The 25423-nt window shown below is 34.4% G+C and overlaps 1 protein-coding gene across 2 annotated transcripts in view; it reads right to left on the reverse strand.

The window, feature by feature from the left end:
- Positions 1-25423, reverse strand: part of LOC131050665 (probable LRR receptor-like serine/threonine-protein kinase At1g56140) — a 192748-nt gene that overhangs the window by 103935 nt on the left and 63390 nt on the right. For both annotated transcript variants that reach the window (XM_057984877.2, XM_057984876.2), the window contains exons 14-16: positions 12569-12634; positions 12250-12294; positions 12047-12099 (exon numbers count right to left, since the gene is read on the reverse strand). In XM_057984877.2, the coding sequence (XP_057840860.1) occupies positions 12047-12099; positions 12250-12294; positions 12569-12634 (164 nt within the window). The remainder of the gene's footprint in view (positions 1-12046; positions 12100-12249; positions 12295-12568; positions 12635-25423) is intronic.

Consider the following 25423-nt stretch of genomic DNA (forward strand, 5'->3'; position numbering starts at 1 on the left):
AACACTCTATCTCTTTCTTGTCACCTTGCTTGGTGCAAATCATAATAGACCCTTTTCCCATAGCTCCAACTATTTCATTGTTTCCAAAATGTTCTATCTTAGGCTTAATATTTTTATCAATAAATTCAAATAAAATTTTATTACCACTCGTGGTACTATTATCACTATTAACATACAAAAATTCAATGCTACCCTACTCACAAATGATGCACATGATAAAGGCATTTGAGTGATCACCTTTAATTACTTTTTCATCGACTACATTTGCACTTTGTTTTGACAAACAACATTACTTTTTCTATTATTCATTTTCATAATTACCAAACATATTATAGTAATAAAATTGTGCATTTGTCTTATCATACCTCTAACTTGAGCTACTATTGTTCTTCTTGGCTCCAAATTTGGACTGAGAGTTACTTGATCTCTCTTAGATATGTGTATGTTAAATCTATCTACAACAAAACTTCCTTATTTGGAATTGCTTATACTTCTAAATCTTAAGCTCTATCTAGGGCTATTCTTACTTATCTCCCCACATCTTGCATTGGACTAAGATTTAAAAGTTTTCTTTTGAGAAGAAGTTGTAGACCTATTTAGGAATTGCTTATAGGTTTGAAGAGAACCCATTAAATCATCAACTATGAATGTTGAGAGATCTTTGGCCTCTTCGTTAACAATCAAAATTGCATCAAACTTAAGAGGGTCGAATTTTGAGGATTTCTCCATGATCCTTTGCTCTTCCATTGTCTCACCATTTTTCCGTAGTTGGTTTATCAAACCAAAGACTCTTGTACATGAAAATTTGAAATGGACTCACCATCCTTCATTAAGAGAGTCTTAAAATCTCTTCAAAGCATCTATATCTTTACCAATATAACTTTATCAATCACTTTATAACATGTTTTTTAGGATTTTTCAATCCTCTTTTGTATAGTTAGCCACTGCTATTCTACGGAATATTGCCTTTGTCAGTGATAGCTCTATCAAACTTAATAATTTTGCATCTTTTCTCCTTTTCTCTTTCAAGCAAGTCTTTTGGGAATTTGTGAGAGTTGTGCACTGTGTTGGGTCAATCCCATAAGTGAACCCACTGAGCATTAGCTCCTAGAAATCATTGCAAGCATAATAGTCTTTATTTTCTTTTCCTAAACATCATAGTTTTATCCATTAATTTATGCTGGCTAGTTCCAACTCTTATTGTCATCTCTAGTCATGTCTGCAACTAATATTCAATACCTAGAAAAGATAAATGCCCAAAACTCTCTAATACGTAGGCCCTTCTAGCTCTAATACCTATTTTTTTAAAATAAAATCCACAAACACCAATGCTCTCATGTAATACAATCTAAAACAAATATCTACTACTCTATTTGCAAATCAATTTGCAATATAAACATAAAGAAGTCACAAATAGAGCTGGAGACAAAAATTATATTTTCTATTAATCATTAAATTAGAGTTACTAAATTTAACACTTAGTTTACAAACAAATATAACTTCTATAGTGATTTATAGTTGCAACCAATAACTAACTTCTAAAAATATTTAGAGCTTCACTAAATTCCACATTCTACTCTTTTGGAGATATTTGTTGTCTTCTTCCTTTGTCTTGAGTTACTTGCTATTGCACTACACTCTCTTCACAAACTTTGTTACTACTTCAAAAACATTATCTCTGATCTACCCAAAAACTTTTTTTCTATGTTTTTTTCCTCCACACAAAAAAAATCTACTCATCTTCAAATTCAAACTTACCTACCTTCCTTAAATTTACATCTAAGAACATTTAACTACTATTGATTTATGTTAGGGTGAAAAGAGACAAAGATCCCAAAAGATATTTGTTAGGTGGTTGTATGGCAAGTGGTTGACTAGAGTGCTTAGGAGTAATAAATTCCAACACTTTTGCCTATATAAAAGTAATAGCACTGCATTCACCAATGATGTAAAAATAAGCATATTGGCCAAATTTATTTCTATCACTTATATTTTGATGCACATTTTATGGAAATAGTTGTGTTATGTCTAGTTTCGCACATTAAAAACTAATAAACACTATTACTGCCTAAACTTCATTTTTCTCTACTTAGTATCCACCAATCCTTTACTATAGTAACTATCTAGGATGATCACAATGCATGAGAAATATTGATCCTAAATTATGTTGTTATATGGAGCCTAATCAGACTCGGAGGTTAAATTTTCCCTACTTCTATCGGTGTGGTTCCCCCCATATTTTTTGACGGGGGTTTGGAGGTAGCGCTCCCAACATGGGCTCAAGGGGTATCGCCCCTTGTGTGCTCCCAATTGCGATACAAGGCGGGATCGAGGGGCAAGGCCCCGTGAGGCCAAAAAGACTTATTATTTTATAAAGGCATCAGGTCTTATTTTTTTATTGGATGACATGTTGTAACCTTAATTTTGTAACTGACATAAGTCTTGATAAAAAGGCTAAGGGTTAGGGGTTTTGTGTAGAGAATTTTGTAGCATTTTGCAGTGGTATTGAGTTGCAAGGGTATTGCTAGTTGTAATTGGTTTGATTTACTAGATAATAATATTAGACTCTCTATTTGGTGGATGTAGCCTGAGTTTGGGTGAGCCACATTAAATATTGTCTCCTCTCTATTTTTATTTCTGTGTTTTTCATTCCTATGTCTAATATTTATCTGCATATAATTGATATTTTCTACATGCAATTCCTAACAAATTATTCATATAAGTTAGTAAATAATTCCCTAGGACAGGACAATTAGTGGAATTGGGAATTAAAAACTAGAAGTAGAAATGGTAGGATCAAGTAGTAGTCACAAACATTTCTTCAAAATAAGGGAACTATCATCCAGGTACAATAATTCTATGATAGATGAACCTTCTTCTTTCACAAGGCATCCATCAATAGGAAGGGATTTTGTTGATAGGAATAATCTTTCAATGAAGCAATCCAGCATCCACAAAGTACCCTAATGGTATCATGAATCAATAAGGATCCGGTCCACTACTGAGAGGCAGGGCGGTGAATCAATAAATAGAAAACTGATATAAACTTTTCACGAAACAAAAACAACCTCACAAGTCAAACTCAAAATTGACAAAATGCAATAGCACTGTCAAGTAAACTGGTTAACTGTCATAACAGAATAACAATAAAACAACTTTGAAACTCACAAACTATTTAACCAAAAAATTTAACTACTTTACTGACAAAAGTAAAAGCTCATTTCAGATTGTTGTCAGTCATCATGTCATATAGATATGGATTTAGCTATTAAGAAAATTAACCATATCAAACATAACCACAAAAACATTCGCTACTTGACACAATGATTTTGACGTGGAAACCCAAATGAGAAAAACCACAGTGGGGATGAATACCCACAAGTATTTTGAACTCATCTGAAGTTTGCCCTATTAGAAGCCAAGCTTGTTAAAGCTTTACAATAAGTCCTATTAAGAACAAATCCTGTTAGGGACCACCTGATTAAGGGATTGACTATAATGCCCTATTAGAAGCAATACCCTGTTAGGAGTAACCTCGATAGATGATTTGAAATCCAAGATAATGGACCACCTGGTTAGAGGATATAGATAACACTAAGCTTGTTAGAGCTTACCTAGTTAGGGGATCTGACCATTGTAATTGTTAGAGAATAGCAAGGGTTTGTTGATTTGTTTGAATAGCACTACACTTGTTTGTTCAGATCCTTTTCATGCTCCTATCTTCCTTTACACATACTATAGATACACAATCTAGTTCGACAACCAATCACTCTTACATTCAACCAAAATTGCCAACACTACAACAAAACAACTCATCGACCTTATAAACAAAACAATAGGTCACTAACACATCACAAACCTAATTATCTCATAGAGATTACAAACAAATTGGTTCAAGTATGACCATTGGATTACATAGAAATCATTGCACATCATTCAAGACAACCTTGATCGCTCCTTGATCATTGAACACCATAACTCATCATGTAGTTTCCATTACATGCAATGGACTTGCTCATTCCCAAGACAAAAACTGTTATCTATATGCACCAAAACCATTTGAAACTTCATCTCATACAACATGCATACTTTTCATAATCATTACCGCTCACCATTAGATCATAAACCAATACAATTGATTCACCAAAATCCATCGGTTAGGGTTTACCATATCAACAAGTAGGGTTTACGGTTGATCTCACTTTTTCTCTAGTAATATTGGTTTCCTTCACAAGCTCACTTACCAGTTATAATTCCCTTCACTAGCTCTTCCTACCGGTTACAAAACAACATCATTACCGATTATAATTAACATCAATGACAACATAGAAGTTCATCAATGCAATCTTTATGCAAATGCCAATAATCTCCCTCTTTGGCATTGATGGCAATACAAGTATCAATACCCTTGATTGCTATGATTGTGAATAGAAATCCTGGTTTACATTTTATCTTCTTCAACTAAGTCTCAATGTCTTCAGCTGGTAACTAGCTATAGATCTTCTCTCTATCAATCATACAATCCTTCTCCCCAATCATATAGTTCTTCTCCCCCTTTGACAACAATGCCAAAGTGAAAATAAAACATAAAACATGTAGTGTCATACTTCACTATTCTTCAACAACATCAACCTCCAACTTGATGCTCCCCCTATGGAATAACTCCACTCTACACCAATCCTGCTTCAAAATTTTCCAATTTTCTCTGGGACTGATGTATTCCACATCATTCTCAATTGACCTCAGGTAGGGACACAACCCCTAGCTGAACTCTAAAATACTAAAAATTAGTCTTAGGAGGAGGTTTAGTAAAGATATCTGCTAGCTTCTCCTTGGTAGATACATTCTCCAATAACACATCTTTACTTTACACTTTTTCTCTCAAAAAATGACATTTCAGCTCAATATGCTTGGTTCTAGCATGCAAAACAGGGTTCTTTGAAATATTAATTGCACTGGTGTTATCACATAAAATCTTTACTGGATTTGTAATCTTCATCTTGAATCCTTCTAGAACATGTTTCATCCAGATTACCTGGGTACAAGTCATATACATTGCAACATACTCAGCTTCAGCAGTGGACTATGATATACAGCTCTACTTCTTGTCACTCCATGAAACAAGTCTTCCTTCAAGAAAGAATACACCATTGGTTGTGCTCTTCCTATCATCAACATTACCTACCTAGTCTGCATCCGTATAAACCTTCAAATCAAAGTTACTTGCATATGGATACCATAATCCATAGTCAATAGTACCTTTCAAATATCTAAATATCCTCTTGGTTGCTATCAAATGTGTCTCCTTTGGATTCTTTTGAAATCTGGCAACTAAACCAATCGCATAAGCAATATCTAGTCTACTATGAACAACATAATGCAATTTCCCTATCATTGACCTATACTCCTTTTCATCAACATATGCGACTTTATACTCTTTAGAAAATTTACAACCTGTAACCATTGGTGCCCCAACTGGTTTACATTCACTCATTCCAAATGTCTTCAATACCTCTTTCACATACTTAGACTCTATGATAAAAATACCCCTCTTCATCTACTGAATTTGCAAACCTATGAATAATTTTATCTCTCCTACTAGAGACATTTCAAATTCATTTTTCATCTCATTTGCAAATTCATCACTCATGTCATCATTTCCTCCAAATATGATATCATCCACAAATACTTCACTAACTAGTATCTTATCTCCTTCAAATTTGATATATATGTTGTTGTCTTCACTATTCTCTAAAAACCTATCTTCATCAGGTGTGAATGTAACCTTTCATACCATGCTCTCGGTGCTTGCTTTAAACCATATACTGCCTTGTGCAATTTACATACCATATCCTTTACATTAGTCAAAGCATAACCATCTAGCTACTCAATGTATACTTCTTCTTCCAGTATTCCATTTAGAAATGCTGACATCACATCCATCTGATATACTTTGAATCCCTTATATGCTGCAAATACAAGTAAAGTCCTAACACCTTCCAATCTAGCAACTGGTGCAAATGTCTCACCATAGTCTTCTCTTTCTTCCTATCCATAACCTTTGCATGCCACTCTTGCTTTGTTTCTAACTACTACTCCCTCTTCATTCAATTTGTTCCTGAATACCCATTTAGTACCTATCACATTTTTATTCACCGATCTAGGTTCTAGGGCCAATCTGTTGTTCTTCTCAATCTGGTCAAGCTCCTCCTCCATAGCTTTAATCGAGTGATAATCTCCAAATGCTTCCTTAGCAGTTCTAGGCTCAATAGTGGAGATAATGCAAGAATTCTCTCTAATTCTTCTTCTGGTTAACACTCCAGCATCTTTACCTCCAATAATCTGGTCAGGATTATGATTGAGTCGCACATACCTTGGAATAACATGATCATTACGTTCAGGTTCTTCTTCTTCATTATCACCATCTTCTTCTAAATCTATCTGTTGTGGTTGTACTGGTACATCAGCATTCACTTCATCAGCTTCTGGCTTCACTAGTTTTGGTTCCAAAATCAGAATGCAAGGATCTTTATCCTTTTTCTCCTCACTAGTTTCTCCTGAGACTTCAGGATACTCATCCACTCGAACATCAACACTCTTAATGATTCTCTATGTCTGATTGTTGTAACATTTCTAGGCCTTACTCTTGGTGGAGTAACCAAGAAATATGCCTTCATCACTTTTAGCCTAAAACTTACTAACATAGTCACCTCTCTGAATAAAATATTTACTACAAAAAATATTAAAATAACTAACATTAGGTGATCTACCATACCAGTATTCATAAGGAGTTTTATCCTTACCTCTCTTTACCAATATTTGTTTCATAGTGTAGACAGTTGTGTTGACAGCTTCTTTCCAGAAAGTTTTTCTACTCCTCCTTGTATAAGCATCATTCTAGCAGCTTCAGCAACTGACCGATTGTTCTTCTCTGCAATACCATTCTGTTGTGGTGTCCTCAGTGCAGAAATTTGCCTCTTTATTTCATTGTCTTCACAATATCTAGTGAATTTCTCTGAAGTAAATTGACCACCTTGATCAGTCCTTAGACACTTTATCCTCTTACCACTTTCCTTTTTAGATAAGGCCCCGAATGCCTTGAAATTACTAAATGCTTTTGTTTTATCCTTCAAGAATGTGACCCACATCATTCTTGAGCAATCGTAAGTGAAAATCATAAAATATCTGCCACCTTGAATACTTTTAGTCCTTATGGGTCCATAGAGATCTATATGAACCAAATCTAATAGATGTTCTACTGAAAAATATTTTCCCTTAAAATTTGAGGATGTCATCTTTCCTAACTGACATTCCTTACACAGAGCATTCACTGGTTTTGTCCAACTAAGGAAAACCTCTCACCGACCTGGACTTACTGACCTTAACAACGTTATCAAAATTTATATGACAAAATCTCTGATGTCAAAGCCAACTATCATCTACTTTAGCAATTAAATAGTTGTTGACTTTAGGATTTAGGTGAAATAGGTTACCTTTTGTCTCCTTGCCAGTTGCAATTAGTTCACCTTTTATCCCATAGATTTTTCACATTCCATCCTTAAATTCCAATGGATAACCTTTGTCATTCAGTTGAGCTACACTTAAAAGATTGTTCTTTAATCCTTCAACCCAATAGACCTCATCTGCATTGCTCTTTGCATTGAGAGAAATGGTTCCCTTAAATTTTACCATGCAGGGTGAGTCATTTCCAAATCTCACAACTCCTCCATAAAATTCCTTCAAAGTAAGAAATTTACTTTGGTCACTAGTCATGTGGTGTGAACAACCACTATCAATGATCAAATCTTAATAACTATCCATGCAAGAAACTAATGCCTTCTGATTATATGTTTCCTCTTTAATGGCTATGAAGACAATGACTTTATTAGCATCACCCTCAGATTCCTCATTAGTGATACCACCATCAACTGCAATGAGACAATCTCTTTTTCCTTTTCCTTTGTACTTCTTGTACTTCTCACGCTTATGCTCGTTGTCACCATTAGGACAATTAGTTGCAATGTGTCCAATATTGTTACATGCAAAACATTTTAAAGGTAATTTACCTCTATACTTACTGATACCTCTGGGCAACTGCTTGGACAATAATGCTTCAAGCTCAACAAACTATCTTTGTCATCAACGTCTCTGCTAGATCAAGATTCATAGATGTGACTGGCATCTTTACTTTTCCTCATAGGAGGGTTAGAAACTAAAGCTCTAAATGTAGATTCAGATTTCTGAACACTAGCATCACAACCATTTAATTCAAATGCAGTAAGCTTACCAATGATGGAGTCATGGGTTACCTTATTTTTGTCAATAGACTTTAGCTCCTGAATGGCTACAACTCGGATAGCATAGACCGATAGAAGGGTTCTCAACACCTTACTAACCATTGTGGCATCTTCCACTTTACCACCAGCACTCTTAATCTCACCAATTATCTCTTTGATCCTCTGACCATACTATTGTATATTCTCACCTTTAGCCATCCGCATGTCATCAAATTTTCCTCTTAGACTCTCTTCTTTGGCAATCTTCACATGCTCATAACCGCTATAGATTTTTTCAAGTTTCTTTCACACCTCATAAGCAGTCTTGAAACCATGGACATCTACATACTCTAAATTAGACAAAGAACTGATAATGGCCTCCAATTCTTGATTATTTTCTTTTTGCTCTTTATTTTGATCACCAGTCATAATCCCACTAGGTGCAACATATTGAGTACCAACATGTTCCCAGTATTGACTTCCTAGACTCTTGATATAGATTTTAACTCTATCGCTCCATATTATGTAGTTTACCCTATTAAACTTTGGACCTTCTTTCTTCATTATGTTTAACAAGATCTTTACCTCAAGTTGTTAGGCTTAGACTTTAGAGGACCTGAAATGCTCTGATACCAATTAATGGTATGATGAATCAATAAGGATCTGGTCAACTACTGAGAGGGGGGGTGAATCAGTAAATAGAAAATTAATATAAACTTTTCACCAAACAAAAAACAAACTCACAAGTCAAACTCAAAACTGACAAAATGCAATATCACTGTCAAGTAAACTGGCTAACTGTCATAACAAAATAACTGTAAAATAACTCTAAAACTCACAAACCATTTAACCAAAACATCCAAATAATTTACTGACAAAAGAAAAATCTCATTTCAGATTGTTGTCGGTCATCATGTCATATCAAAGTTGATTTAGCTGTTAAGCAAATCAACCATATCAAACATAACCAAAAAAACATTCACCATTTGACATAGTGATTTTGGTGTGGAAACCCAAATGGGAAAAACTATGGTGGGGATGAATACCCACAAGTATTCTAAACTCTTCTGAAGTTCTCCCTATTAGGAGCCAAGCCTATTAAAGCTTTACAATAAGTCATGTCAAGAACAGATCCTGTTAGGGACCACTGGTTAAGGGATTGATTATAATGCTCTATTAGAAGCAATACCCTATTAGGAGTCACCTTGGTAGAGGATTTGAAATCCAAGCTAATGGACCACCTGGTTAGAGGATTTAGATAACACTAAGTTTGTTAGAGCTTACCCGGTTAGCGGATTTGACTATTGTAATTGTTAGAGAAAAATAGGGGTTTTCTGATCTATTTGAATAGAACTACACTTGCTTGTTCAGATCCTTTTCATGCTCCTATCTTCCTTTACATGTACTACACATACACCATCTGGTTCAACAACCAATCGCTCTTACATTCAACCAAAATTGCCAACATTACAATAAAACAACTCATTGAACTTATAAGAAAAACAACAGGTCAATAACACAACACAAACCTAATTATCTCATAGAGATTACAAACAAATAGGTTCAAGTATGACCATTGGATTACATAGAAATCATTACACATCATTCAAGACAACCTCGACCTTTCCTTGATCACTGCTTCATTGAACACTGTAACTCATCACACGGTTTCCATTACATGCAATGAAATTGCTCATTCCCAAGACAAAAACCATTATCTCTACATGCCAAAACCATTTGAAACTTCATCTCATACAACATGCATATGTGTCATAATTATTACCACTCACCATTAGATCATAAACCAATACAACCGATTCACCAAACTCCATCGGTTAGGGTTTAGCATATCAACAAGTAGAGTTTACTAGTTGATCTCACTTCTTCTCTAGTAATACTAGTTTCATTCACAAGCTCACTTATCGGTTACAATTCCCTTCACTAGCTCTTCCTACCAGTTACCAAAAACATTATTACAACATCATTACCGGTTATAATTGACATCAATGACAACATAGAAGTTCATCAATGCAATCTTTATGCAAATTCCAACACACCCATCATTACAAGAAATTTTTCCATCAAAATGCATCCATAAATGAGAAGGCACAATGTATCCACCATTAACAAGGTCATTTTCAATTACAACAACTCCATCAATAACATGGATTGTAGGATTTTTTACTTTCACTTTCACTTGTGAGTTTCCAAGTCATTTTAAGATGATTTTTATGAATAGATATTAGATGACCTTGATGAGTAATTATCATATTAATATATCTTTTATAAATGTTGGTAGTAACTAGTATAAATATCAAGTAAATATATCTATCTAAAAGATGGAAGGAGAAATGAATCTTCAATTTGTCACACATTACATTGATTAATGACTTCATTACCTTTTCTATGAGTCTAGCATTGATTGATGATAGATTCCCAAAATTTACCCACTCGAATAATTTGCAATGAAAAGTCTTTGCAAGAAAAATAAAATGGCTCCAAATTCTACAATATGCCCAAGATATAATTTTTTGATCTCCTCCTCCAAACAAGAAAAAAAGTCTCATATGATGATCAAATACATGTCAAATTTTGAATCAAATTTCTTTTGATGATCAAATGAACATACAATCCATCTTTAGTCATTTTATTAAAATATTAGCTTGTCTACCAAGACAGTTACACCTTCAACATAATTACACAACATTGGAACCACATAGCACACATACACCTCTAAACATTTGTTAGTTGAGGGGAGGATAGTAAATGTAATCTATCACCTACCCTACAACCACCTACTCGAATGGAAATTTTTTTACTAGATGTAGTTCCTAAGAACCTATATAGTTGTCTCAAAATTATTTTAAATGTGGAATTGACCCAATACATTTTATTTGTTAGGTATTTAGAGCTACTTGATCCTTTTTAAGTAGAGGTGGATCCCATTACAAATAATTTCTTAAAGGTCAATGTTTCTTACAGGCCACCTTTATTATTACCAACATAAATCAAATAAATGCCACCAAAGTAATTAATAGTAGAAATTGGTTATCATAGAGATGACTTAACTATAAAGGGGTCAAAATCGAATAATAAATAAACTAGTTACAAATCACTGTAAGAGCTCCAATTACTTAACAAAATAAAAGGTATCAAAAAGATTGGCTTCATCCCACAATGATAATAATTTTGAAACAAGGGCAACTCATAAGGGATCAAACACTCTAAAATAAGTAACAAATGGAAAATATAGGCTAGAGGGTGAAAAGTCCATTGAAGTAATGAATTTTTTTAATTAGAGTCATTAGGCTTCACCCTTACTAATAAATCTTTAAAATATTTTTTGTTTTGTGGGTTCCCTTGCCTTATAACTATTGCCAACTTACATGGATCAGAGTTCATCAAAATTTTATCATCTAAGAAATGACTTAAATATAAATAGATCAAAATTTGAACAAAACTAAACATCTAATAAAAAGCACGCATATAAACTTCAGATGTTTTATATTTTTCTAAATATAATTAAATTTTTTAACAAGAAAAATAAATTATGCATTAAAGATCATTTAACATGCATCTAAGGTTTTTAATTTTACCTTCTATGATAATTGGTAAGAACTAAAATTAAAATTGGAACTTCTATATTACTACAAAAGTGGTTTCAACTTAAATGAAGTGTATTCTATATATCTATCATTTTTCACTTGTGGATGACACAAATATATATATAAAAAAGGTCTATTAAGAAATTTATTGAGAAAAAGACTAACTCTTTGGTTTTCCTTTATGACATGGAAAGCTTCTTTGGAGACAAGCCAATGGTCTACAAAAAAGACAAACAAGAACTTTTCTTTAGATAATTTCAATACTTTTTCTAGCAAACCATATCAAAATAAACTATTCTATTGAAAATTCCCAAAACACAGTTGAAGATACAACAAAATTTAACAAAATAGATGTATGATAAATATACCTTTGATTTGTTGCGTTGCTCTCCAATAAATTTCCAATCAAGTTTCTATAAGTTGAATGCCAAATGGATATATTAATTACAAGTTTGTGCATATGAGAATAAAGAGATTCTTTCTATAATTCAAATCACAAAGAACTTATGTTTCTTTGAAGCTAGAAGATAAACTAAAGAAACATTGATGCAATATAAGAGAAAAGAGAAGTTTGTAGACTTTCTTTCTCTAATTCCTTCAAATAATCATACATAAATTGAAGGCCAATATAATTACTTAAAAGGAAGACACAAGAAAAAAATTCTATAAATGGAGATAAGTTCTTACATGGTTAGATTTTGGCCATTAAACCACACTGGAATTGACCCTGAAAAGTTGTTGTATGACAAATCTCTGAAAAAAAAAAAGAATTGCATCAATCAATCAATTGAAAGGAAAAAAACATTGTCAGCCATTCTTAGAGATGGCCACATGTTATATATGAATTGGCGTCTTAATGCATGTTTCATATTTTTATAAGAAAATAATGCATCCTTCTCCAACATATAATCTTAATGCCCCTTTTAAACTTAATACTACACTATCAACAACTACTAAAAAATAACTAGTGGAGAAGATGCTTCAAAATTAAAGTATATTATTCATTTATTATCATAAGATAATGCTTAGTACATATTTTTGTATTACAATCATGACTCAATACAAGTACATTTAACCCAACATAAATCATGTTATTCATGTGACAAGAATATGATTATAAACCATCATTAACAACTAAACATACTATCTTTACAAAAATATCTAATGGTAACAATACATATAATAACCACATAAAAATATTGGATACTACATAATATAATTCCTACAATACTAGTAACAATGATATATTAATATAATTATCTACATTATTGGCCCCCATAAAACTTATCAAACACCCTTCCCACACAAGCTAAATACATGAGAAAAGAAGAAGAGTGGGGATGGAAAACATTCCTATGGGAGGTATTTTGATGAATTGATTATGTTAGAAATCATTGCACCCTTCCTGAAAACATTTATATTAAGTTTGAACTTGAAAAAATGATGCACTTCAAGTTTGTTTGCAGAAAACCACTACTTAGCATGATTCAAAAAAAAAATAAAAATTTAACCACCAATTTTTTCTTCTTTTAAAACAATTCATCTAGATGTGAGAGTAAAATATTATGGATCATGCATTTAAACAACAATAAACCAAGGTATATGGTACATAGTTATACAAAAAGAAGGGTTGAATGAATGCATAAGTATCAAGGTATCATGAATGTCGAAGCAATAGGTTTGTGTGGTTGTATAAGTGGAAAGGTCATTAAAAATGGGAATGACATGGGTGTACTATTTGTTTGAATCTTAGAAATTGGTTTATGTGATAGAGGAAAATGTGCATTATAGGAGGGTGGATATATTCCTTTCTTTAGCATGGACATATAGTGCATAGTGTTTAACTAGTCATTGATACATGCATACATATTTACGACATACAATGAGGGATGAGACATATGGTGGAGGAATTTATTTAATATCACCATATGAACCTTCTATTCCAAGTATAACATTTTCTTATTTATGCAAGATCATGGTCAGTCAAACAGGTCCTTAAGTAGAAATGAAAATCAGAAAAACAAAGTTAGGCAACTTGATGTAAATATTTGAATAAATTACCAACATTATTTCAAAAATATGTAAGAATAGAATTTGTAGAAAACTGAATGTAGTTTTAAAGCTACTAGTTGTTTTGAAAAAAAAAAACTCTATTTGACAAAAAATTGAAATTTCAATGCAATAGTACTAAAATTTCAAGAAAAAGATAAGAAGCACATGTTTGTCTGACCACCCTAACCACAATCAAATCATAATATTTTTTTATAAAATTTTATATATAAGTAGAAGACTCATGTCCAGATGTGACACATAGTTTTTGTATTTTTTTTAAATAAATAATTAATTATTATTTTTTAACTAGAACATTTTAAAAATATAAAAAACTCATATGTCTAATCACCATAACTTGGTCAAAAATTTATGAAATTCAATTTTATTTTTCTTAATCCTATAGCATATGAAGCATAGAATGTGATGCATGTTTTAGATTTAAAAAATATGATATTGTTTAAAAGTTATATATATTTTTCAATCAGCCTATAATCAGGAATTTAGTCAGAATATCACCACTTTTTGGCCCCTCATGATCCTGCGCATACGCTTATATGCAAAGTTTATTACTCTTCCTTTTGTGTTTGATAATAACCATACTTTTTTGGATATATTTATTTTCTCCCTAGTGGGTCTTAATGACTTGAACCTTTTTTGGGTATATAATAAGACACTCAATATTAATAACATTAATATTTTCCTTTCTAAAACAACATAATTTTAATTTCAAGCCATTTCGAACATTTTTACATCCTATACTATCTAGATTCACAAGTTGTTCATTATTTAATTGATTTTGAATGGTTATACTCAAAGTACTTTAAATTTGTCCATCTTAAACTCCTATTGACCATTACTATATAATATAAACACCTTTAATGTGAACTTATTTGGCCATAATCATATATCAGACTTTTGCTTCCTTTGTATTTTTAACATTAGTTTCCTTGATTGAGAATTCATGCACCACAAGTTTTAGTTTTAATTATACTTACTCTACCTTGGCATGAGCTCAATAAAGAAATGCAACACTAGTCTCTGTTAATTCAAAATGAGCATATTCAAATAAATTTATAGTTAAAAAATATGATGGATTTCAGGAGGCTACACTTCACCTTCTATTGTATCTTTATCCTTTGACTGTGCACGTCAATGTTCATTGTAATTAGTTGTTTTATCTTAATGTTAGATACACCTTAAAATTGGTGAGACAATTTATCATTGAAATTTACATCCCTAATGTTTAATTGTATGAATTTGGGTGGTTAAGATAGCAGTAGCATTGGCCATTCAAAAGGAATCACAACACCAACTCTTGTTTACCATCATAATTTTGGAAGCATTCTTTGTTTCTCTTCTCAATTTTAACAATATTGCAATATGAATAATGCATTTCTTATCCTTACATTTTCTAATGAAACAAATGTTTGGGAGAGTTTACCTTAGATTCTAAGAACAATTGTAAGTCCAATAGCCCTTCATGATTTGGCTTCATACTACCTCAATTCAGGTACATTGAGTGTTCTTTGGAGGCCAAGTCTAATGACTTTAACAGGAGTAAAGTGAGGTATCTTTTTTCAAATATGAGTTTGTGTTGTCATTGATGTCAAAAATGTTGTCATTGATGTCAAACATGTTGTCATTGAGTAACATGGTCTAGATAATTGGTTATGAGTTCATGTATTTGTGTGAAGATCGATTGAGGTTTATTTAGATAACATATTTGGTTTTCTTATGAAATTTTTGGAACTTTGGAGGTGTATTTTGTGGTTCACAATTGAAGTTGGCTAAAGGTGACTATCCTAGTGAATAGTCTATCAAACTGGGTATAGTTTATGGTCTACATTATGGTGCATTTATTCATCATTAACTATGGTTGTAGTATGATTTTCCTAGCTAGTTTTTCTTGCTATTCCTATTCTTCTTCCACTTCATCTACTTCTTCACTTGCTGCAGCTTCTATTGGTACAGGAACACTAAGGTCTTTTGGGTGTTTGCAACTTGTTTCCTTCTTAACCGGTTCCTAGAAGGATACACCTGGTTCATCTTTTGCTTGCTTGCTACAGGTTTCCTCAGGCTCCTCAAGGGATTCATCAACCCTGACATTGATACTCTCAACAATTTTCTGAGCCCTATTGTTTTAGCATTTGAAAGCTTTGCTTTTAGCATCAAAATTACTCAAACACTCACCTCTCCTGATATAGCACTTGCTGCCAAATACTTTAAAAGAACTCACATTAGGAGTTCTCCCATTCCAGTACTCATAGGGGGTTTTGTCTTTACCTTTCTTGATGAGTACCCGGTTCATAGTATAGACTGTAGTTCTCACCACTTCTCTCTAAAAAGTGTGAGCAACCTTTCCTTGGATCAGTATAGTCCAGGCCGCTTCAACTACAGTCCTATTATTCCTTTCTGCTGTGGTGTCCTTGAGGAAGACAACTGCCTCTTGATTTCATTCTCTTCACAGTAATTGTTGAATTCATTAGAAGTGAATTCACCTCCTTGATCAATTCTTAGGCTAATTATTCTTCTACCACTCTCCTTCTCCACAGATGCTCTAAAGGCTTTGAACTTTCCAAACGCCTCAGACTTGTCTTTCAAGAATGTGACCCACATCATTCTTGAGTAGTCATCGGTAAGAATCATGAAATACCAATCTCCCTAAATGATTCTAGTTTTCATTGGATCACACGGATCAGTGTGCACAAGATCAAGTAAGTTCTCTGCTGAAAAAGACTTACCTTTGAATGTTGAGGAAGACATCTTCCCAAGTTGATATTCTCTGCATAAAGCATTCTCCAATTTGTTCAACAAAGGCAATCCTCTTACTGTCTTGATCTTACTCGCCTTTACAATATTATCAAAATTCATATGACAAAGTCTCTTATGTCATATCCAACTGTCATCAAATTTTTCCATCAAGCATTGACTAATCTTGGCATTTAGCTAAAACAAGTTTCCTCTGGTCTTCTTGCTGGTGGCAATAAGTTCACCACTCTTTCCAATTATTCTGCTAACTCCACCTTTGAACTCCAGAATGAATCCTTTGTCATTCAGCTGGGCAACACTCAAAAGGTTGTGCTTAAGGCCTTCCACCTAGTAGAGATCATCTGTACTGCTCTTTCCATTCAGTGAGATGGATCCTTTTCCTTTCACCATGCAAGGTGCATCGTTGCCAAACCAGATAACATCTCCATCATATTCTTCCAGAGACAAAAAATTTCTTTGGTCACCGGTCATGTGGTGAGAATGCCCGCTATCAATGATCCACTCATTAGAGTTGTCAATGCGAGAGACAAGGGATTTCTAATCAAACACCTCTTCCTTTACAGCTACAAACACTATATCCTCATTCTCTTCATCCTTAGATTCTTCATCGTTAACACCTTCATCCACTGCAACAAGACAATTTATCCTACCTCCTCCTTTATAGTTTCTAAATCTTTCCAGTGTATCCTTATTGTCATTGTTAGGATAGTTAATAGCTATATGTCCTATCTTATTGTAGGAAAAACATTTTAGAGGAAGCTTACCTCTATATTTTCTGATGCCTTTTGGAAGTCTCTTGGCAAGAAGAGCTTCAAACTCCATTAGAATCTCCTCATCATCCATGTCTTTGGTTGGCCTAGATTCATAGCTGGTGTTGACTTATTTTCCTTTCCTGGTTGGTGCAAAGGAAACAAATGCTCTAAAGGCTAACTTTGTCTTCTAAACATTACCATCATAGCTATTCAATTCATATGTAGTCAACTTTGCAATGATAGAGTCTAGAGATACCTTTATCTTGTCGATAGACCTTAACTCCTGAATAATAGCAACCCTGATTGCATAGAACGGTAACAATGATCTCAGAAATTTACTGACAATGGTGGCATCATCAATTGTTCCACCAATGCTCTTGATATCTCCAACCACAATCTTGATCCTTATTCCATATTGTTGAATGGTCTCACCTTCAACCATCATCATGTCATCAAATTTTCCTCTAAGGCTTTTTTCCTTAGCTTGCTTGACATGCTCATCACCGCCATAAATGGTTTTCAGTGTGTCCCATACATCCTTAGGAGTGTCCTTATCTTGTACATCAATGAACTCAATATCAGATAGGCTACTAATAAGGGCTTCCATGACTTGCCCATTTTCTTGAATCTCTTTTTTCTGATCATTGGTTAGAGTGCCAGTGGGGATTACATAGGCATTCTCAACATAGCTCCAATGTTGAGCACCCAAACTCCTGAAATAAATCTTCATTCTATCCTTCCATATTTTGAAGTTATCCCTATTGAACTTAGGACCTTCCCTCTTCATCATTAAAGAAGGATCTTTTACCTCAAGTGGTTAAGCTTATATCACTGAGGACCTAGAGTTGCTTTGATACCAATTGATGAATAATGATGAACAACTAATACCCTAACTAGTATTGAGAGGGGGGGGGAGGTGAATCAGTACAGACAAAAACTTTCTCAATAATTTATCATGTTAAAACACTGTTGACCACTTGTCTTCACCACTGAACTTAACCATGGGTATATTGGTTAAACATAGAAATTCTTCAAACATCTAAACCAATTAACCAAATGTACTTTAACAGATCTCATATTTTGATATCTACTTTACCAGTATAGTCATGCATGAGTTGTATCAATAATACCAAAATCATTTAGCACTACACACATATTCAACTTTAATAAAAAACTACTCAATCATCACAAAAAAACTCACAACCCATAACACAGAGATTGTTCACATGGAAACCCAAATGGGAAAAACCACAGTGGGGATGAATACCCACAAGCTTGTTTTGAACTATTTTGAAGTTCTCTCTATTAGGAGCCTAGTCCAGTTAAAGACTTTACAATAAGGTTTTGTTAGGAACCGATCCTGTTAGGGATCACCCAGTTAAGGGATGGCTATAAACCCTATTAAAAGTTGAAACCATGTTAAAGGTTACCTCGCTAGAGGATTTAAAGAACTCAATGAACTTGAGTCACCTGGTTTGAGGATTTACAACAAGCTTGTTAAAGCTACCCAGTCAAGGGAGTTTCCTTCTGTTGAAATGGTTAGATGTCAATAGGTAAAGCTCTGATCTGATAACAGCACTACCTGCTAAGGCAGATCCTTTTCAACTCCTCTCCTCTGCAATCACAATCTGCAGGTTCCACACTCTGGTTTGGCAAGTATCTTAAAACACAAACACATCATTTTCCAACAACAAAATAAAAAACATCATCAACCTTATAGACAATAATTAGGTCGGTATCATAAACCCTAAACCCTAAACAATTTAGGTTTATAATTACATGTGGTCCAATCCTGACTATTAGATCCATTACATAGAATGAAGCGATCTAAAACAGATCTCAAGTCATTCTGCATTGTTTCATCTTCACCACATTTGGAAATCAGTAACCCATCACGTGCACTTCATACACCGCTCAGAACATCGTGCATTCCCGAGGTAAACATTCAATGCATTCGATCTTCACGTGGAATATCCTCAAAGAAATCCTTCAGATGCACATAACTGACATGGCACCACGATCTCATCCTTATCTCTTAACTAACTCATCATAGAATGTCATCGATTGCACCGCATAAGCCAAACCGGAAACCCTAGAGTTGAACAAAGACTACCAACCAGTAGTCACACTTAGTGAACCCCAACATCGGTCCACTCCATCCTGATTGATCATAACTGCTTCCAATCTTCATACCAGTTCATACTAGTTCACCTATTGACATCAATGACAACAAACATTGTCACTTCTTCATCATATGCCAACACAACTTTGTCCAGATTTTCCATTCTTTGATCTTCTTTCTCCTTCAAATTTTTCATCAACTCTTTCCTCTTATCTCTTGAAGTGTTCACCTGATATTTCAAATCATTAATGAAATCTTTAGTTGCATTCAGGTTTCTCTTTAAGGAAATTATTTCATTTCTTGTTACATCAAGATCCCCATGTTCCACACAGAGTTGTCTTTGAAAACTGGAATCCATTGATTCAATCTTCCGGACCTTCCTCAAGCGGTTAGGCTTCCTCAGAGGAACTAGGCTCTGATACATATTGTTGGAATCAAGGATCACTGAGAGGGGGGGTGAATCAGTGATCTACCTAAAAACAATTTTTCTAACTTAATCTCAACCCACTACAACCAAATGCAACAAATTAAAAGGCTGAAACAGAAGACAATCAACCACAAAATTATAACTCTAGGATATTTACGTGGAAACCAAAAAAGGGAGAAACAATGGTGGGATTGGAACCCACAATATTCATATAATGTGATTAAGAGTACATAAATATTACATAAGGGGAATGTGCATGCATTCAGGCACATTGCCTAGAACCAAAGGTTCAATTACAATATGGAATTCTCACTTGTTGGCAATTGACACTCATCTGGTGATTTCAGGTGACTTCTAGTGGTTGATTATTTGTTTAGGGTTGTCATTGATGGAAAATCATCATGGTTATTTGATCTAGTAGTCGTGATCCATCTTATCTGGAAGATGGAGGTAACCCGTAGGTAGTTAACGAGTAAAACAGGGTATTTTAGTAATGTTTTTATCTGGAATGATCTCTAATGATTACGGTGTTTTTGGTGATTTTTTTTATGATCTCAATGATATGGAAGACATTTAGGAAGTGTATGGTTATAATATTTTTGTTTGGTTCTATGGTTTTTTCGAGATTGAAGCCGACTTAATCTACATGTTAAACTTATTGAAGCCTACTTGAAGGAGATTGTTTTTGTGGTAAGACCGGATATATAAGATCATTTTGGTAATTGATTTTAAGTGAGTTATGCATGTGGTGATCCATTTTGGTGCAACTAAGTACAATTTCATGGGTGCATTTTTCTTTTAGACCACCTAGAAGTTGATTGAGAATGAGACAGAGTATTTAGCAGAGCAGAGACAGATAGAGATTTAGAGCCTAACCGAAACTCATCTTTGCATAGTCGAATGCCGATTAAGAGATCATTTCATTATATTTACACATTGTAAACAAATTGTAAGTCAGTGAGACTTCCTTGAGGGTTGTAGGCCTCTGGGCAACTTAATTTGAGTAGTGAGCTCTATGTAGTAATGAGCCTGAATGCAAGTGCATTCCCATCTATGTAATATTTGTGTAGTCCTTGCCATAATATATGAATATTGTGGGTTCTCACACCAGTGTGGTTTTTCCCTTTCCGGGTTTCCATATAAATATTCTGGTGTTGTGGATTTGTGTATTTATTGTTGCATGTTTATGTTCTTATTTGTTATGCATTATGAGCCAGTTGATAAAGAATAAGTTTGTTGTTTCAATTTCTAATAGATCACTGATTCACCCCCCCTCTCAATGATCTTTGATTCTAACATCACTAACTTACAGATCAATTACAATGATTACTACAATGAATGAACTCCAAAATAGCATCAAACTATGCCTAGATGAGTTTTTATTAAGTGCATAACATCTGATTGTACCACTTTTGTAACTCTACTCTATTTTGCTTCTCTGTTAGCTATCAGATCAAGAATGCGCACATGCTACAGGGAGGCTCCTAGCCTCTTCATTGAAGGCAAAAATCCCTACAATGGTATAAGGGTTTTCCCTCTGGTACAAGCCATAATTGGGATGAATTAGGAGAGAAATTGTGTAGGCATTTTGAAGACAAAAGTGACCATCTGTCACTTATGGAGAAGTTGACTACAATCAAAAGAGAACCCCATGAATTCATGGGTGATTTTAATTATAGATTTCAGAAGATGGGATAGAATCTCATCACTAGTAAAGCCTTCATCAAACCATGCTTTTTTGTATTTTCTTAAGGCTTTAAATAGTGACATTACCACTATGATTCAATCTATGGGAGGAGTTAATCTTCTAGGGGCATATGATATTTCCATAAGGGTAGAAAATTATTTAATACAGGCTCATAAGTTGTCCCCTAGGTCTACAATGCCCTTATTTATAGAGGATCCTACCCAATAGCCTATTTTGGCTCCTGTTCTAGTGGCTTCCACAAGCCATCTACTTACACCTACACCTATTCCACTACCATCAAAGTTGCAAGAGCTTAGGAGTCTGATGTAGGGACTTAGCAATGAGTTCATGACCTTGAAGAGGCAACAATTTTAAAACAATAAGCCTCACCAGTAGAAAAAATAGAACTATCAGCCTCAAAGATCCAATTTTCAAGGATAGAACCAATGGAGTAATGTTAGGCCGTTGAATAGCTTGAATCCCTCAGTTGCAAGTACCTCAAAGGCTATAGTGCCAATTCAAAACAATCTTGCTCAGGAACAATATTGGTGTGTCCCATGCAATTAGCCACATAATCAAGCCGTATGTCAGAATGGTGAGTTCTCTCAAGCCTTTGTGGTACAAAATGATCTAACAACATCAGGGCAACAATAGTTTGTTGATGGCTCTAATCATCCATAGGGAGATACAAATTTTATGAATTGGTAGGAGGCTGATTCCTGTGGAATAAATCAGACAAGTGGGGACAATGTGGCCAACAATACAAGATCAAAAAAGAGGGCCATAGACCTTAGTACTTCTTCTACCACAACAAATCAAACTCCATAGGCTACCATGAAAACTACAATGTCAAAGATCCTTGATAAGGTGGCTTCCCCAAATATAGAACAAGATTTGAGTCAAAGGGTCACACAAGGGGATCAACCAAAGGTTTTTGCAATATCAAAGATTGATATTGTTGCTACAAGGGCTCCTACTAAGGCTATTGTTACTTTCAGTATAGTAGAACAAATGAAGAGGGCCAATTTCAATGTCTCTATGTGGGATGCACTTTCTATCCCATCATAGAGAGACCTACTTCAGGAGGCCCTAGAAGATATAAATATTGCAGAGGTTCCAAGAAAATGTAGTAGCTCTTCCACTCCTACAAGCTTGGTGTAGCCTTTGGAAACTGAAAATCAAAAGAAAAAATTAGTAAGCCTCCCCCCTTTTATCTATCATTAATCATAGGAGATAAACGTGTTCATGATTTCATGATAGATAGTGGGGCTAGTAATTAAGTTATTCCTAAGGGATTAGTTGACCACCTACGTATCAAGTATGAGCCTAAGACAAGAGGGTTTGTGCAACTTGATGGAAAATAAGTTCAGACTATTGGGTTCATTAAGGATTTTAATTTAACCTTTCATGCCTGCCTGAGTTGTAGTGTGTTGCAAGACATCTCAATGATTGAGCTTCCGACCCATTTTGCCATTTGTCTATATAGGGAATTCACTACTAAGATAGGTGGCTATCTATCATCTAATTGGCCTCACATGTTGTTTAGGACAAGATATGGTACCAAAGTAACCATTAGGGTTGAACCTATTGCCAATGATCATATAGAGCCCTATACCCCAAGTCCTATCAATATGAATTGTACCCTCCATGAAGATAAAGAAGAAATTTTGGTAAGATAGCTAGAAACTCATATAGAGGAGGTTACTGATTGCCTACTTGATGAATGGGCAAATGCATTTCAGTTTGATTCCATTGATGAGATCAAAGACACAAGCCTAGGTACCTATTGCATCCATGAGGAGGATGCCCCTACCCCAATCTGTCAAAAGAAGATAGTGACATGCATGTGCTATGGGATATGTTCTTTGATGGCTCAAGGAACAAAAATGGTGTAGGGACTGATGTGCTGAATGTACATGGAGACAATGAGTTGGTTGTGAATTAGATTAGAGCCCAAAGTACCACCAATAACAACCTTCTCAAAGATTACAAGCATAGAGCATGAGACCTAATTGAAGGTTTTGAGGCCTTCAATATTTCGTGTCCCTATAAATGAGAATAAAAATGATGATAGATTAGCAGCAATTGGTGCTCAACATGAAATCCCATCTCATGTTGAAGTAGAGAAAGAGCAACAGATTATACTTGTGGCGAGACCTTTAGTGCTTGATAACAAACTAAATTGGTAGGTCTTTGACTTTGATCAACAAATTGTGAGCTTCCTACAAGATGAAGCAGAGTTCTCACATAAGAAGACAAGCATGTTGCAGGACCAATATGGAGACCAGATTATGTAGCTAAGCTCAAACAAACTGCCTAAGGGATTGATCACCTTGGAGTGGATCTTCAACATTGATGATTATATGAAAGGGCAAGCAATGAACTTGGACGCAAAGAAAGTAGACTATAAATCATTCCCTATATCTGATGGGAGAGCTCTCAACTTGGGAAAGACATGTTCCCAGAGTGATCAAGGTAATTTTGTCAATCTTTGTCAAGAGTATAATGATATTTTTGCTTTTACATATTGTTGGTGGTACATATAAATTTCCATTTTAATACCGCCTTATTGAGTCATGTCCCTAACTGGTCCTTTGGTCGGGTTGTGTGCCTTGAATTTTCTATGCAATTCAGTCTTTATTGTTTTCTTTAAGTTTTATTGTGTTGAACTTGAACCTTTATCATTCAAGGTTTAAAGCTCAATGAGCGTCATGTTAAAGTTTATTTTCCCACACGACTTTATAAATTTTCTTTAGTATTTGTCGGTGTTTAGCATTGGTTGAACCTTGAACATGAACTTTTCTAGTTAAATGTTCAAAGTTCAATATTGGTCATGTATATGTTTTTGTGCCGCTGTTGTTTTTCAAGGTTCAAAGTTCAATATTTGATTTCTTGCAAATCATATGAATTTTCACGAGGTGGCGGTGCGGATTTTAAGATATGGCTGGTAGTGGCAGAAAAGGGGAATATTCTTCCTTAATGATTTAAAAGTTGTCATTTGTTGTAAGTATCGCGTGGGAATCCGTGTTTTCGGATATGAAGTGACTTGTTATTAAATGCATGCTCATTTGTGATCATTTCATAGTGATGTCACATGAGTGAAGAGTAATGCTAATAACTTATGGAAATCATGGGTAATATTTTCTTGGCTATTTGAAACTGAGCAGTTGTTTTGTCGAAGATTGTCATTTGTGAAACATAAGTTTTAAGGAGATTTTTGGAGAGAAAGGAAAATAGACTGTGATAGGGGTTTTGCAGATGACAAAGGAAGGTATGTTCAATGACTTTCCTAATTGCTGCAATTTTTAAAAGATTTGGGTATATTGTTTAGCATTTTTTTTTTACCCATTTTCTGCTTTATTTGTGCTGATTGGGGAAAGATTACAGGTTAAACATAAGGTCAACTTTGCCTAAATTAGCGAGCTCTTCTTCTGATGTGAGTTCCTTACCAGAGCTAGCAGATATGACTCTAGTTAAATTAGATTTAGATGTTTTCTTAGAGAGAGTAAGGATCCCAACTGTTGATTCTATGCTGAAAGATATTGCAAAAAGTGGTTTATTGGAAGTGGTGGCATTTCCCCTAGCTGCCCCTTGTCCTGAGTTGGTTTTAGAGTGCATTAATCACTATGACAAAGTTAATAGGTGCATTAGGCAAAATAATGGTGAGTTTCTATTGTCTATCGATAGAGAGACAGTAATGGCAGCCATGGGTATCCCACATCGGGAACCCTAT

The sequence above is a fragment of the Cryptomeria japonica genome, chromosome 9, assembly GCF_030272615.1.
Source record: "Cryptomeria japonica chromosome 9, Sugi_1.0, whole genome shotgun sequence".
Taxonomy (NCBI): domain Eukaryota; kingdom Viridiplantae; phylum Streptophyta; class Pinopsida; order Cupressales; family Cupressaceae; genus Cryptomeria; species Cryptomeria japonica.